Genomic DNA, 16,791 nt, shown 5'->3' on the forward strand with positions numbered 1-16,791 from the left:
CAGGTGTTTTCAGTTTCAGTGTTATCCTTGCACGAGTGAGAAGACTGAGGCTTTTCACTTCCTTTCCCTGTGGTGTCCAGGGGAATTCTCTTCTCAGGAGAGTGAACTTCTGGCAGCAATGGTTTGTGTTAATAATTCCTGCAAAAAGGAAAGGTGGACTATTGCTTGGAACCCAGGAGCCGTTTATTGTCTTTGGCAATTACAGTATGAGGTATTATTTAAAGCAGATGCCTTGCAGGACCTGTTCCTGAACACTCCTCAGATTTTTGTTTCTAGAGGAATTAATGCTATGATTCTCTCTTTACTTGAAGCTTCCTTCCAGACTGGTCATCCCATACTCCACATGCCTATGGCTCCTTTGGCCTTCAAGTGGACTATTAAGCTGTTAACTCCAGGAGTAAAAAGAGTTGATTTTTTGGTGCAAGGTCAAATCTGATGTAATGGTAAAATGCTCTACGTGTGTATTGTTGGTCAGCCACAGTCTCATGTTTAATTTTAAATAAGAGTTTCTGATCTCTATTAGCTCAAAAAGAAGTACAGCTGCAGTGAGCTGTGCAGTTCACTGTGGCTGAGGGTCAGAGCTACAAAGGGTAACATTTGCCCAACCACTGCAGTACCTTGTTAGCAAGACAAAGTAAAACTGATGCCTAAATCACACTAGAGAGTTGATCAAAGGAAAGACAGATTAAGTGACGGGTGACTTATCCTTACTGTCATGTCTTCTGGAGATAGCATAGCTACGTAAGCTGTGCAGAAAAAAGGGAGATGGTTTAAAGATAATTTGAAAAGTTTGTAAAAAGTCTTTTTCATAATCAAATAACACATTATTATTAACACAGTGACATAAATTATATTTTAAACATTGTCATATATATTTTTGAGCAATAGAAGGTCTTTAAAGATAACTTTAAATTATTAGGCACGCTATTCACGTTGTGATCAGACATTGTTGCAGCTGAACCTGCATGAGCTCCATCCTGGGGTTTACAGCCCAGCATAATTCCCCACATGTGACCTTCTCTCCCCGGGATGCAATCATCACTCTCAACTTCAAAACTTGGCTGCCATGGAAACGCAATCAGCTCTTACCCTGGGAAAGGTTAGTCTGTCAAAGCTGGAGTTCTGCTTGTGGGCTTGGGAAAACTAGAAAGCTGATGTTAAATCTGTGTTCACCAGTGTGCAGATTCCCTCTCCATCACTACTCAACTGAAGAGAATTTAGGGTTTTTTTCTCTCTTCTAGCTGGTCTTTTACACATTTGATAAAATCCGTAAATTAAAAATGTTAACTTGATTTTTATTCTATTGGGGAGTCTATTGCTGAGGGAACTGTTCATTTGTCTCAGAAACTTTGACCTGTGTGCTTGGGCGATCAGGAGAGACTAAGAGTCATTGCCTCTGGAGAGTCATCATCAGTATATGAAAAAAGAAGTGACTTTACCACAGGGCCCATTAATCAGATTTCCTTATCATGCCAGATCTGCAGACTGCTCTTACAATTGGTAAACTCAGCAAAAACGTGTTAATAACAAGCCCAAGTCTGAGCTAGTCCCTTACTCAAAGAGGGGAGTAGTATGGGCTGGGTGGAAGGCGAGGAGTCAAGGCAGAGGTTCATCGCTTGTCTTGCTCCTCTTGGCCAGTGTCTGCAGGTACACAGGAGGTGCCAGCCACAAGCACCGACACAGCTCCTCTCACAGCCGCATGTGGTGATTATTGCATGGGAATGGTACAGAGAAGATGCTGCTGGCTTTGGGAAAGAAACCATTAGATGTACTGAGACGGACAGTGGATCAGAGGGGCCCTCACCTCCTTTTATGCATTACACATGTAAATTTTGTACTTTTTCCTGTTTAGCCTTGTAAATACTGTTAAATTTTCCTGCTGTGAGTTAGAAGCAGTGCAATCCAGCCACAAAAGGAAACTCTCCATCTCCAGAGCAGAGCAGTTGCTTACCCGGAGGGCAGGATGACGGAAAGATGAGGACATGGATGCACACCTGCATGTGGGTCCCTGACTTGCTCTGCCCTTTTTCATCTAACAAAACCCAAAACACCTTCTCCTCTGTGCCTTTGCTTGTGCTGGGCTGAATCTGCTTTCCCGAGAGCACTTATCCTCCTGTACGAGGAGAGGAAGCAAAACTCTGAATGAATGGATAGATGGATGAATGAACAAAGTTGTTTTCCCCATGCCTGCTCTCACAGGACACGGACTCCAGTCTTGGTGAAGGATGGCGGCATGAAGCCACATCCAAGATTCACACTTTCCCACCCATGAGTCCTAGCTGTCAGAGCAAGGAGAGGCAGATGGAGCAGGCTGTCACCCTGCTGGCGAGGCAGACTGGGCCAGGAGGAATTGATGAGCGCCCATGTTGTGCATCTGACATGAAGTAGCCTGACACTAATTCCATTTCTGAGGATGACACGATTTCAAGTGGGGTGTCTTTAACATGACCTGTGTGGCGTTGGGTGGGGGGTGAGGAGGAAGACACATGCGTGGTCTTCTGATGCTTCACAGGACAGGGAGCAGGAAATGCCAGGAGGGCTTGGATGTCATTTATGCTGGATGCACTTGGCTCCAGGTGACACAACATCTCCCACTTCACCTTCCTCCAGTGACCCTGTCAAGGAATGAGGGGGCATGGGTGCAAAGCTTGTAGACCATTTCTTTTTGCAGACACCTTCCTGGGCAGAAGAGGAATGGTTCGGAGAGCAGGCATTTTGCAGAAGGGGACAGTGAAGTACTGAGTGCTTGTGTCCCCCTCTGTGAGCTTATCCTGCTGGGGAGCTCAGCTGCAGCTGGGGCACCAGCACCACGCTGAATAATGGGATTGTGAACAGCCAAATGCCTGACCTTCCATTTTCAAATGCGTTAGAATTTATTATCTTGCAGTTATGTAAGCAGCAGTGATTACTGGTGCCATTTCAGATACATTTTATATTTTATTTTGGGAAATTGCTGTGCTACTGGTGAAAGGAAGCTGTCAGTCAGCTTCAGGAAGGCAGAAGGTCCGACTAAGAGCCTGCGTATGGAGTGAGGGTAGGGAGAAACTGCAGGCTGGCACAACAGTGGTGTAGAAAGGTCTAGAAGAATCTCAGTGAGCAAAGACCAAATGACGTACAGGGTTGTGACATCTTTTGCAGCTAAAATCCTCTGAAAGAATCAAAGTTAAAAGCCAATCTATCTGAAATAAGCTTCAGTGTTTTAAAAGCGCATCATTTCTTTGAGACAAAGTAATTGGTTGGAAAAGGGGATACATAAAGAAATATGCAGAATGATCACAGGATTCAGAGCAATCAAATTACACTGCTTGTGACATTAATTCTCCTCTGACTTTCCTATGAAGAATGCATGTTTTACATGATTTGTGATGTTGGCTGATGTGTTGTTTTATAAAGTGCACGTTAGATGTACGTAAGTGCATGCTTTCTCCTGCACTGGATTTTTAAGGTTTAAATAAATCTGCTGCAGCTTAGTGTACATGGTCTTGACAATGACTGATTTAGACCTTGCTAAAACACTAAGTTTTGAAAACCAAAGGCTGGATAACAGGATGATTTATGTTCATTGTGAAGAAAAAATATTTATGTATACAATTTACTCCCCTCTTTCCTGCAAACCCTCTTGTCTCCACCGGTAGCCAAATGCCTTATGTGATTTCCCACAGCTTGTCGGCCCGACACAATACGAGGCAGTTTATGTGATTTCAGCATGTCAGTGTCAAGGGTCAGTGGGAGGTGGATGAGTGCAGTTTTTGGAAATTGTAACTCGCTCTCTAACATGATGGATTTATTGATTGCTTAACAACATAATAATCCCTATGTGTGCCTGGCTGCGAATGTACCAGTCCAGGCCTTTGTCTAGCTTCTCTGTTTAAATGGTAAATATTTGAAGCTGGGTACAGCACACATTTTAATGGCACCAAGCAGTATTAGGAGGGGAGGGGCTTCTGACGTTGTTTGGCTGCTTTAAGTTCCACATTGCTACTGCTGTTACTATTGATAAGTATTATAAGATATTAATGAGCAGTACCATAGGAAGTGTTGCAAACAGACAGTATGATTTTCAAGCCTGGAATGCTGTTTTTTGATCTGTAGCTAGGATAGTTTTCTGATGTGTGGGGTGGAGAAAGGGTTTGTAGGGAGGGTTACATTATTTTGGTGGACCAACAGATACTGATCTGGTGTGTTTGAAAGCTAGTCCGTATTCTTCCAATTGCTCCAGTGAAAGATATTCCCCTTTTCTTTGCTAAAAAAAATTATGCCTGCTTAAATCAGTAGTGTTCCAAGACACTAACATGCTATTTAGATAAAATCCACCATACACTGTAAATTTTGAATAGAGCTTTCTTTTCATGATAACCAGTGGGTTCAGTGTCCCCATTACGGGAGCTCCTGCTCCCCATCTGCCTCCCACACAGCTAGCAGGGAAGGCAAACCGTAAGTCACAAATCATCTAATGAGCCAGCATCCCTGCAGTGGTGGTGGAGGGGAGATGATGAATTTATCTGGAGGGGACCCTATTGCTGGGGGGGTGCTGTGAGTGGAGTGTGACATGGGGTTGAAGATGATGCTGGACAGGAATAAGGATGGGTCAGTGTGGAGAGTGGCCTGGCAGGAGGAGGGGCTGCAGATTAGGAGCAAGGGGAAGTACAGGCGGGTGTTGCCTCCAAGCTCTCTCACTTCTAGCCAGGTAAGGTGGTTTGGGTCAGTGGTCTCCTGCATTGCTGTCTGTCCCCTTATCTATCTGGTGACTTGCCTTCTCCTTCTCCAGCCCTGGTCATATTCCAGCCTCACTGCTGGCACCACTTCCACCGGCTCCCTGGCAGCCACCCCCACAGCACTGAGTGTGCAGGGTTTCCTCTCTCCCTCCTCAGTCTGAGCACTGCTGGGTCAGAGTGTGGCACAGAGCATATTCATAGTGCCTGCAGAAGGAGAGCTTGAGAACAGCTCTTTGGAGCTGCAGAAGCTCAGTCAGCCCCACACGTCTGTCCTATTGGGGAAAATGCTCCTTCTGTCATTTGCACATGACCTAGGAGCACCTGTCTCTATTCCTGCAGTACAGATCCCCCTTCTCCCATTGCACTTCCCTTCCTCCTTTATCCTTGCTGGTAGTAGTTTTTGTCTCTTGTCACTCAGTTTTGGTTGGTGGCTTCGCACTCTTCCCCATCTGCTCAGGGTGGGGTCCTGGCTGGGCTGGTGTAGACCAGTACTCTCAAGACTTGCTTGAGGCTTTGGGCGCTGCTGTGGCTAAAAGGCAGCCATAAGTCCACTGCTTTACATGGAGTGTATTTACTTTGGGTTCACCCAAGAAGCATAGGCAAGCACAAAAGTACAACCTGTGGGACCCGGCCGCCCAAAAGGCACCGCAGCATCTGTCTTCCTCTTGCCCTTCATCTTTTTTCTACAGGCAGCACCTTCGTTGTGGGGCCAGCACGGCCATGTCAGCTTGGACACTTTGCAGGTGTGTACTGGAAATTGTGGGCACTGTACACAAATTATTTGGCAAGCTGACTTAAAGAGAAATCTGTTGCAATACAGATAATCAAACAATGACAGCTTCCTGCTTTGGGAACACAAAAGGAATGCCACCACATTCCCTGTAGTGGATTAAGCTGTAAGACATAAAAGCTTGTATCGGCAAATAAAGACATGAAATTCAACCATTTAACTTAAAAACAGACAACAAAGAGACATTTGTATTTCCATAGCAACCTTACCATGTAGAAAATCTTCATGTTGGGGATTTTAAAGATAACTTAAATTCACAATTATAGCAATACTTACCTATACAGCTAAGATTTGCTGAAGCAAAGTCAATCACTTGTCAGCATCGAGTCTTTTTAATGTATATAAACTAGTAGTCTTATGAAAATCAGCCTTTCCTAAATTTTTACTCCATTTTAAACTGCTGTGTTTGCTAATATTGCAATTGTTTTTATACATATATCCATAAAAGGACCAATATATAATATAAACAATAAATATATACATCCATCTCTCAATGCTAAGCATAAGAGCAATCAGATGCTGTTGCTATTCTGCTGAAAAATTTTGTTTTTAAAAATCACTGTAGCAATAGGCTGAACTATCCATGTCTAAAACTGATGGAAGAAATTCCTTCATGTGTAACCAAAATAAATCTTTGTGACACCTGATCTTTTCCAAAAATTCTTGTTATTCATTCTGTGAAGTAATCTTAGTACATATGCATGTGAGGCATGGGAGGATTGGAGGATTTTGAAATTAGTAGCAGGTGACTTACCTTTGTGCTGATCAAACACTGATGAGGAACTGAAATCCATTGTGGTCTATCTCATTATTTACAACTAGACCAGATAAATGCCATCTCCAGGGTTCTCAGGGAAGAATCCTATATATTACAGTAAACAATGCCACGATAGCTGTCGCCAGTCTTCTTGTGAGAGAATTAAACGCGCTTTATGGCTGCAGGTTGTTGTCAAAGCAAGGACATTATCACTGGCCCGATGGGAATGGTATGTTCTGTTTGTTATGGACCCTCTTAAAATGACATCCCTGGAAGCTTAACTGAGCTTCTGAAAAATGTCTTAGCTTCAGCGAGTGAAACTGCCGACGAGCAGCTCTGGGAGATGCTGCAGCTCACCCAGCCTCAGCAGCCGCGCGCTGCCCGTAGACAAACAAGCCTGGGAGGGTGAGTGGGACTTGGCTGGCAGACGGAGCATGTGCAGAGCTGCCAGCGCAGGTCGGGTGCGGGCATCCTCGCTGTGCTGGCCCAGCCGCATGTGTTGTGCCCACGGGCAGACCGGTGGGTAGGCTGCCAGTACCACAGTGCTGTCAGCATCTCTCTGAGGATGGCTTCTGAAATGATGTTTTCAGAGATTACCTATTTCCTGATTTAACTCCTGCATGGAGAATACAAATTAGCAAGCCCTTTCTACCTTAGTTTACTACCCAATTACAGTTAGTTAAAGTACAATGTTTAATGAAGGGATAATAACGGAGAGCACACTACCATGGCTGCAGTGGATAGTGATAGCTCCAACAGCATAGTGCAACAGGTATAATAGTTCACAGTGGATGCTCCAAACCCGCTGTCTCCCAAACCAACACTTGACCCACGTCTTCACGCTAGCTTTTTGACTGGGCCTCTGCCTCCCTAAGTTGGGAACTCAGACTCTGTACTACAAAGGGTAGGGGACCGTGGTGAGCTTTGCTTTTTGCTGGGTTGTTTCCGTGGAAGAAATAACAATAAATGGGCTGACTTGGAATTTACCTGGAGCAGTAGATCACCAGCAGTGCCTAGGGGCTGGTGGGTGGGAGGGATATAACAAGTTTACTTAGCACTGGTGCACTGGCAGAGACACATCACTACTGCTGAATAAGGGAAACTAATACACGAAAATTAGGAAAGGCAAGACACTTTTGGCCCAAAAATGCAGACAGGACCTACATTAAAGCTATGCCTAAGTTTGGTCTGCCTAAGAAGCCCCTAGACTTTATTCATTGTATTTATTCTGTTCTGGTGTTTTGACCAATTCCTGTAACTACAGCGGACGCTAGAGACATAACGTACATGTGGACACTGTAGGAGTTGTATCTGGAGCTGATTCACATCCCAAGCATCTGCTCCTGAACCTAAGTCCAAACTATGTGTTTGGAAAAAGATAGTATGGTCCAGGAAGCAATATAGGCTCACCAGCTTGAAACAAAAGACCAGAGCTGAAATTCTGCAAAATGTGGGAGTGTGACCGGCTGAAGGGTCCTTAACTGTGGAGAGGGATGTGGTGGGACTGTGGAGCCAGAGATTGGCTCTGTTTCTTTTCTCTACTGCTGACTCGTTTGTGCTTTGGCTCATCTCAGGCCTTTTTTATATTGAGGAGGGATCCACCGTGTGGCAAGCGCTGTCTGTGCAATCTGGGAGCAGAGTATTATGCAGATGGTCAGCTCCTAACTGGCATCTCCTTGCCAGGAGGGTGGCTCAGGGGGTGGCACCAGCAGGTGACAGTCCAGTCCATCGAGTCTAACACCCTGGCCCTGCTCAAAGAGCTGCCACGGCTGCTGACTTCATGGAAGAGGCACTGGAGCTAGACGTGGGTCTGTGGTCAGGCATTTTGAACTGTAAATTATCACCCTTGGTGATCTTCAAAAGACCCCAAAAGTGGCCTTTGCTTCCTGCATGTGACAAGACGCCCTTTGTCCCTTCTGTACACAGAATTTCTGACCCTCAGCACTGCGGTGGTGCAGGTTACGCAGTTAGCTGGCCACTCCACTGTCCTCTACCTAATCCGATCATTAAATACTCACAGTTTTCCCTGCCCATCTACCATTACTGGGTCTCTGTCCTTCCATTCTGCTCCTGAGATGGAGGCAATGGGCTTTGGAGGTTACTGGTCCAGTCTCACTCTTGCAGTGCGTTAGTCTGGGAATGAGGTGCGTTGCAGGTACGCAGACAGGAAATTTGGGGGAGAAACACCTGGCAGCCGATTCCTTGTGGGTCCGACATGGGGCATAATATTCCCTGTGGCACTGTGTACATTTGCCAGGGGCTCAGCTTGCCTTCAGCTATGGGCAAGCCAGGCACCTCCTCTGAGATAGGTGTCCACAGTCCACAAGGACAGAGTGTGTTTGACAGCTGGCAACTCCTGCCCTCTGCATCCATCAGAAGAGAAGCAAGGCCAATGCTTCAGGAAAACACCTTTCCCCATGTAGACACAAGCACCAGGTGAACGCAGTTCTATGTCTCAGCTATGGAAGACATATTACACCTCAGAGGCTGCCAGAAAAGCTGAGATTTAGCAGTTGGGCTTGAGTGACTGATGTCTCTGTAAGTATCTTTTTATTGCTTCTTTAGAAGACGTGAAGGAAATGTCTCCAAATTCCTCAGGGCCTCCTGTGCTCAGTGGCTACGAAAGCAACCCTGGGTAAGGACAACAAAGCCGCAAAAGAGGTAGAGCCTGGTCTAAGCAGCAGATAAAGATGATAGCTTTAATATTGTTAATTTACATTATTCTTTAATTTAAGCGAAGTGTTCCTGATTTTTTTGCTGTCAGTGATAGCTGGGGTTTTTTTGGGGTGGGGTTTTTTTCAGTGGAAGAAAGCCTTCATACAGAAAAGTGATGAAAAGAGAGAGGCAGAAACAGAACTTTTTTTGCATGTTTGTTTGCCCACATTTGCCTGTGCATCAGCATTTGGCTATATGTAGGGTAGTTAACTCTCCTTCTTCTAACTGTTGTTCATTAGGTGAACGCAAAAGTTGTGGTGACACCACAGAGAATGGTCGCAACATATATTCAAATGCTATGTAAATGTTATTTATGGGGGTGCAGAACAAGGCTGAAGTCTGACTTTGCAGAGACTGACATCATCGGCGCTTACAGCTTACAGTGCTTACACACTGCTCTGTGCCACACTGCCATCATGAGCATAGACTCACCTTACGTATCTGCTCTTCTGCTGCCTCTGCAGAGGACATTGGCAAGTGGGCAAGGGCTCTGTATCGATTTTCTCCCGGACACAGTCAGTGCTTTGGAGGGACGGCGATCTTCTGCCTTTGCAAAGCGCCTGGAGCAGCAGTGCCCCCATCTGTAAGGAGCGCTGCCAGCAGCCAGCACCGCAGAGAGGGCAGCTCCAGGGGTGAAGTGTTTCCCTGCTTTCTTCACGGGTGTATTGCAAGCCTGAATGTTTACACCCTCGGTGTTGCTTGATAAGCATGTCATCTAGTGAATGGAAGTCGAAATGAACAAAGGAATACCATCAACCTTCACTTTCTGTTCCTAATGAAATCCTAATGAAATAAAAATTTGATGATAAAGTATTTCAATTACCATGCTATATATAAGCTAACTCCTGGTCTCCTGGTTGGATTTGGAGGTTCATCCTCAATGTTGGGAGTGTTAGCGCCAAGCTCAGACGTGTGTGGAGAAGTCAGACCCCTAGCCAGGCAGAAGGATTCAGCTGTGCTCCCTGGTGGGGACTGATCCAGGGTCCACCCAAATGACTGAAATCTCCGTTAAAATGTCAGCAGATAAAAAGAAAGGAGAATAAAGTCACAGCTACATCTTAGAGGTTCCCACATGAAATGTAAGACAGAGTGAGGATCTGTTCTGCTCTGCTCCTGGCTTTATAAGGCCAAATACATTCTCTGCTAAGTCGTTATGACTTTTTGCCCTTGACTTCAATGGGATCAGGGCATCTTCCATGGTACGGTTTATTGGGATATCACCAGCATCCTGTGAGACAAATTTAGTAACAAGCCAATCACACCTGAGAGTCCACTCTGTAGTTAGAGTAGGGCTGTTAAACAGGAACTGGTTTAATGGGTATTTTTTTCGCAAATGATAGTCTGTTTGTAATTAACCAAACCAAATTTAAATTTTGTCTCAGACTGATTGTTGTGCCCACTTCAGAAGGAGTGGAGAGTCTCCCACCGAGTGTATATCACCCTTATTGTGTTGTAGCTTTCTCTCATTACCCTCCAAAGACTTCCTCATGATATTTTCAAGTCTAAAACTGCATTCAGTACCTCTGGCATGGTGTAAGGCTGGTTTGAAGAGCCTGGCGGAGTGGGCGAGATGTGCATGTGGAGGAGCAGATGGGGTGGGTGTGGAAACCTGCTGAGTGAGGAGAGTCAGGGTGCAGGTGTGTCTGTCCTGGGTACACACCCCTGCCTGCGACACCAGGGAGCCAGAGCCGGGGCGTGTCACTTTCGTGGTATTACACTGGTAAAGGGAAATTTATGTGCAAACTCTCACTTTTTATTTTTTTTTTTAATTCTGTTATTGTTTGTTCTACAAGATAACACAAGGAAAAAAAAAGTGTCTGTTCCAGGTCAGATCAAAAGTTCACCTAGCCTGGTAACCACAGTGTCTAAATAGCATTCAGCAGCAGCTGTCTGGTGGACTGCAGGACAAGTGTGTAGTGGAATTTCCTCTTAGCACTCCTCTAGTCTCCAGCCTTTTTCAGATCTTGGCCTGCAAAGCGAAGAGTGTCTAAGGCAGTCCTGTGATTCTGCAGAGTTCCAGTAGGTGGTGGGGTGGTATCAGCACTTGGCTCTTCGAACCACCAGAAGCAGCTCTGAAGTAGACACTTGCATTGTTTTTCTATTAAATGCTTTTAAGCGGAGGAAGAAAAGTTCATTTGCGGGGAACTGGTAATCTCTGATGTTATGCAGTGCATTAAGAATGCCTGCAGATTAATAAAGTCCCATTCTAGGTATCAAATAACGGTACAGGCCATGACTAATCATCTATGAATGGTGAGCTTTGAGAGCCTTGCTGTAAACCTTTGTGATAGTAAATTTGCACTGGTAAAATACAGGAAAAGCTTAACATATGCTTTTACCTCTTTGACTCTAAAATGCTCTATCTTAAACAAGAAAATTTAGTCACTTAAAGGTAGATAGCAAATTACAGGTGGGCTGAAAACAGTATCGAGAAGAGTAGGTCAAAAAGAGAGAACAGACTGGCTGGTGTATCTCTGTACAGTTAAAAGGAGAAGGGAGAAAGTCATGCCTTGCAGCACTGAATCAGGAGAAGGCAGCTGCCTCTTCCCCAGTGGATGGGGATGTACACATTGGGAATCCCAGGCTCGCTGTGCCACTGACTTGCTGGGAGAGCTAGGTCAACTCATCTTTGTACTGGATTCGGAGTAAATACCCAATGGATGTGTGAATGTCTTTTCAAGGCTATTTGCTGCACCATTCTGCTTTTTTGTGTTTGCTCTACCAGTTTTCCTATGAGACACACAAAACCGGGCTAGTGAGGGAGTGTCAGTCACTCTGGGAGGGCTACCTGCCATAGCAGAGGTTGTGACCAGACTCTGAAATGGGACACGTGGATGACACTGGCAGTGTAACAAATCCGAACAGGCACAACTAAACAGAAAATGGGAAATTTGAGTGAGAAGTCAATTCTTAGACGAATGGCTTAAGAAAGAAACTAGTTCATCCCCTGCTTCCGAGCACTTTTGTATTATAGGAAAAGCAAATATAAAACATCCAGTCCAAATAGCTTGGGTTGTAGAAATAACCAGAATCTATTTATTGTGTCATAGGATTATTATATCACACAAATCTCCTCTGTTCCTCATTAATGCTTACAATACACTGATACCAGCCAGCCACACTTCGTATTTTTTCTGCAGCAAGCAATGGAAGCAGATGCCTTCTTTCTAGTCCTGTTTCTTTGAATCTCTTTCTCTGCCTCTTAATGCAGAAATCAGAGGACAATAGCAAGATTAAATGCCACACCTGTATCTTTACATTGTGTTCTTTCTAACGACTTCAGTTTCATATAATAGTGTTTGTTTCTGTGCCAGAGTAAGTGCATGTCTTTGGGATGCTGGACTCTCCTCTCTGACCTGTGAAAACCCAGAAATTGCTTACAGTCCTTATCCTGACATCTCACCACCTGGCTGGGGAGGTAGCACGCTTCAGAGAAGCTAGCTGGCATAGTGAGGAAGTTGTCAAGGCATGGCTACAGTCAGTGACAAATCAGATTCATACGTAAGAAAAGTGAAGTGGTTGCTGGAAAAAAATAGTAACATGAACAAAAGTGTTTTGATGAGGCCACGTTGCAATGGCAGCTGTCATTAGAAAGTCGAGCATCAGAATTTACACAGTGCCTGGAGAATAACTTTTTGCTTCCTCCATTCATGTCTTGTTATTGTCTTATGCAATTTTTCTATTTACAGCTACAACCTGGAACCAGTTTACCTTCTCAGCTGCTGATCATTTTTCTACTGTACATTAACTCCAGCACGTGCAAGCAAAAGTAAGTACAATGCAGTGACACATGCCAGATTGTTACTTGTGCAGCTTTAGCAATGACCAGGGTAGTCCAGATGTAAACAGGTAAATAACAGGTAAATAATGCAGCTGCATAATATTGCATCAAAAGCTGCTCCTCTGACTCTCTTCAGTGTGATTACAGTGAGGTGTGTAATATGGAATGAATGAGCTAATGATGTCTGTCTTTTTTGTGTTTGGGGTAATTGAAGGTATGTGCCCACTAAAGTCTTTGATTAGCAATATTTTACATTTCATTGCCAAGGTATGTCAAAACCCCAGATATGAGTTAAAAAAAAAAAAAAAAAGGTGTCTGTAACATGTACACTGCAAATTGTGGCACAAAGGGTTTAGTCCTGCATTCCTTGCATACCTGGGACTCCTGTTTGTTAATATCTCATCCCAGATTATGAGCTTTACCTCAGGTTTGCAAGGTGACAAGTGCATTAGTGGTAATGGAGCACACAGGTCTGTGGTTTGGTATTATTACACTTACACAGAAGTGGCAATGTAACCGTCTGCCAATGAAACTCAAAACAAAAATGCAAACATTTAACTGATATCTTAATATACATAGTGTGCTCACTGTCAGAATTTGAAGTTAAGCACCAAAGGTAGGTTCAGAAGAAAGCCAAGCACGCTGGGCAAAACAACGTCATCCTTTTGAAGACTTACAATATTACAGCTGCTGAAGGCGCATCAAATCTGCAACCCAGCAGGACTCTGGATTGCAGCAGCATTTGTTATTGCTTTGATGTAGCCAGGATAGTTCCCAGACTTAAAAGACCTATTTATGGATGCCCTCTCCACCTGTACAATAACTACTGTAATTATTGTGAAATTATGGTGGTACTGAGAAGGCCAAGCAAGCACTGTGCTCCCATGGTGTCATGCAGGGCTGAAACCCAACCTGAAACTCTTTTGAGGTCCCAAGATCTTCCAGTGTACCTAGACAAGACATAAAAAGGTTAGGAAAAGTCACTGAGGTGAAATACATTGTAGAGGACACTTGGAGCCAGAGCTGGGTCACACACCTGGCTAGCAGTCCTGGGACTAGCAAAGGGCTTCCAAATGGCCATGGCAGGCTAGTGCTGAGTCACTTGATATCCTGGCTGTGGCAGCAAGGGTGGCCGTACCAGTTAAATACTAAATTGGGATATTGCTGTGTTCTGCTGCAGTCTGCTCTCGTAGGATCTGGTGTTCCAGTTTACTGGAAATAATATTGGAATAATATTAATCAGTTACTCATTGAAAGCAAAAGATTTGTACACAGAACTGACGTCATTTTAAATGCTTGAGTGGATGTTTGCAGGAGAGCTGTTGTGAAGTTTGCTCATTTCTTACTGTGATCTCTAGAACCAGTGTGCAACAGAAATGTAGAAAACATATTTTGCTGCTGACAAGTAGCTCTTGCATGAAGTAATTTTTGAACTTCAGAGGACCTTTTCTGAGATTACAAAACCATCCAAGTGGGTCAAAGTGTGGCCTTAAACTGTGTGGATACTTTAAGTGGCAAGAGAAACTGGAAGCTCTTTGGGACTGCTTGAAAACTCTGTATGTGTTTATTCTGCATATGATGGACAGGCACAAACTCACTTGATTTATGCTCTGACACAAAGACAAGCCTGGTTTGTTAGCTCAAGCCCAGCATCGTACTAATGCAGTCACACATTTTTCAGCTTGGAGTGTCTGTCCACTATATCCCACATATATACATGGGAAAAATAAGCACAAGGAGGAACTTTTCCTCTGCAAATGCAACTGAAACCTCCAGATACATTGGTCAGAAGTAATTCACTGATTACACACATAACGTGCAGGAATAGGTACCAGGGGTACCTCAAGCAACCGGAGCTGCAGGGGACGCAGCACCCGCGCAGGGGGTCCGTGCGGCCTGGCCCGGGGTGCAGCGCAGCGCTGTGCGTGGCGTCGGGTTTTCCCTGGCACAATCGGCGACAGAGGAAACCCCACGGCTTCCTCCCCGCCCTGCGCAGCCCGTGCTAGGCGTGCCGCCCCAAAGGTTAAACAAGCACAGACCTTCCCGGCAGAATTGCTCCGCTTCAGATTTTTTTCAGAGAGGGAAATGTTTTTCAGTCTGGTTAGGCAGGCTTTAAGTAAAAAAAAAAATTCCTGGAAGAAGAGTGAAAATGGGTATTAGCTAAGCAAAAGGTGAATGTGCAAAGCTTCTTTGGAGATGTAGCTAGTAGGGAAATGTCTTTGCTTCGTCTCAGCTGGCTGAGAAGACAGCTTTCATGGCATAAACTGTCAGGGATGGCAACGCCATGTTGCAGGCCCAGCCTGGCCTGGGCATGCCGGTGGCTGCAGGCGCACCATGCCAGGGGTGGTCTGTGCCTGCGGGCAGTGGCGTGACCGTGCAGCCGCCCAAGGCGAGCGCGGCCCCTCAGCCGGCCGGGGCTCCCAGCAAGATCCTAGCAAACTCCCAGCAAGCTCCTGTGCCTCTGGGCTCCCCCCAGTCCTGAGAGTCAGCCTGGGGCTGCGTTGAGGAGTGATTTTTGTATGAAGGGGCTGTTGAATCACACGTTTGTATGCCGGCACAAACTCTTCACCTAGCTGAGATGGCTACAGCATGTTCAGGACAGAAGGGGAGTACATAGAGGAAAGCAAGTGTTGCCCATGCCCCCATTAATTCTGTTTTTCCTGATTATCGGACTGTGTGCCTCTCGTTCTGGATGCTCACTCACTCCTCTGATGGCCTGCTAGGCTTGCCGCCGGCTGGGGGTGGGATACGGGGACAAGAGCGCGTCCCCAGCCTGCGGCGGGCTCCCTACCACGCGCTGCCCTTGCCGCCCCCAAGCACCTGCGGGGTGCAGCCTGCCCTCGCCCAGCCAGCTCGGGGCAGGACTGCTGGGGGGCAGCGCTGCTGGGGGGGCAGCGCTGCTGGAGGGGGCAGCGCCGCGGTACCCAGCCGCAGAAAGACAATGGCTAGAGGGAATTGCACAAAGGCAGTGATGGCTGCTTTCTTGCTAACTCAGGCACTAAAAATAAACAACCTACAGACCCATCCCTTCATCCCTCATGGACACTTTGCAAGGCATCTTGAACAACCTTGAACAAACCATGCGAGACTCTAAAAATGGTTTTGTGATTTGCTGTGTCACTGACTAAAAGCAGAAGCGTTTTAAAGTTCTTTGAGCATGTTTCTGTTCTTGAATTATTTTGAAATTATAGCACTTTCGCATGTTGTATAGCTTCTTCTTTCCTAACTGGAGTCACTTTGGAAGTCTGTAAGTCTTAAGCTACTCGCAGTAACGTTATCAGGAGCAGATAGGTCTGCATAGAAGTAAATATAACAAGTACCTTCAGTTCTAGAAAAAGTGAGTCTTATGGAATAGGCCAATATTTTTAAGTATGTGAAAAGACATGCTTGATTTGTTTGTGTTAATATTCAAGTTGGCTTAATAGTAAAGAAAGTCCTTCACAAATATCTTTTTCTGTTTCAGAATTGGTTTGCTGTGACTTGTGACGTTGGTTATAATCCACAACTGTCTTGACAGCTGCACGAATATGAAATTGTCATGTCTGCAAATCATGAAAATGTCATGAGTCTCTATGGATGAATGAGAAATTTTAGCTGGTCTTTATTATTCTGCTGTTCTAAAATATCGGTCATTACATACTTTTCTGAGTTTTCTTATGCTTTTTTTTCCAAAAGTGATAAGTACACATAAATGTTTTAGGACAACCTGACCGTGCAGGGATTTAAATTTATGCAAGCAAGGCTGGAGCTTTACAATTTCCAGGAAGCATTTTAGCAAGTAAATTTTGTTATATGTAATGCCCTTAGATGACCACTCGAACAAGATGAACAACAAATAGTTTACAGTCATTTGCCTACTGAGATTTGCAAAATCATACAAACACACACACTGTATTTGCACTCAAACACAGAGTACGGAGTAGGGCCTTTACCAGTCTTTAGCTGGAAGCTAAGACAGATTATAGAAGTTTACCAAAAAAGATATTGCAATGGGCTCAGATGCAGGAAAAAAAAAAAAAAAGAGATCTGTATG

The 16,791-nt window shown here is 44.9% G+C and overlaps 1 protein-coding gene across 1 annotated transcript in view; it reads right to left on the minus strand.

Moving 5' to 3' along the window:
• The window catches only part of ANKRD55 (ankyrin repeat domain 55), a gene marked incomplete at both ends in the record, with an annotated part of 47,180 nt that extends 40,881 nt beyond the window's left edge, over window positions 1-6,299 (minus strand). The window contains 1 exon segment of the mRNA XM_082337114.1: window positions 6,260-6,299. Coding sequence (XP_082193240.1) covers window positions 6,260-6,299 — 40 coding nt within the window.
• Between the last annotated feature and the right edge of the window lie 10,492 nt (window positions 6,300-16,791).

Source organism: Platalea leucorodia, assembly GCF_965183815.1.
Source record: "Platalea leucorodia genome assembly, chromosome: Z".
Lineage (NCBI taxonomy): Eukaryota > Metazoa > Chordata > Aves > Pelecaniformes > Threskiornithidae > Platalea > Platalea leucorodia.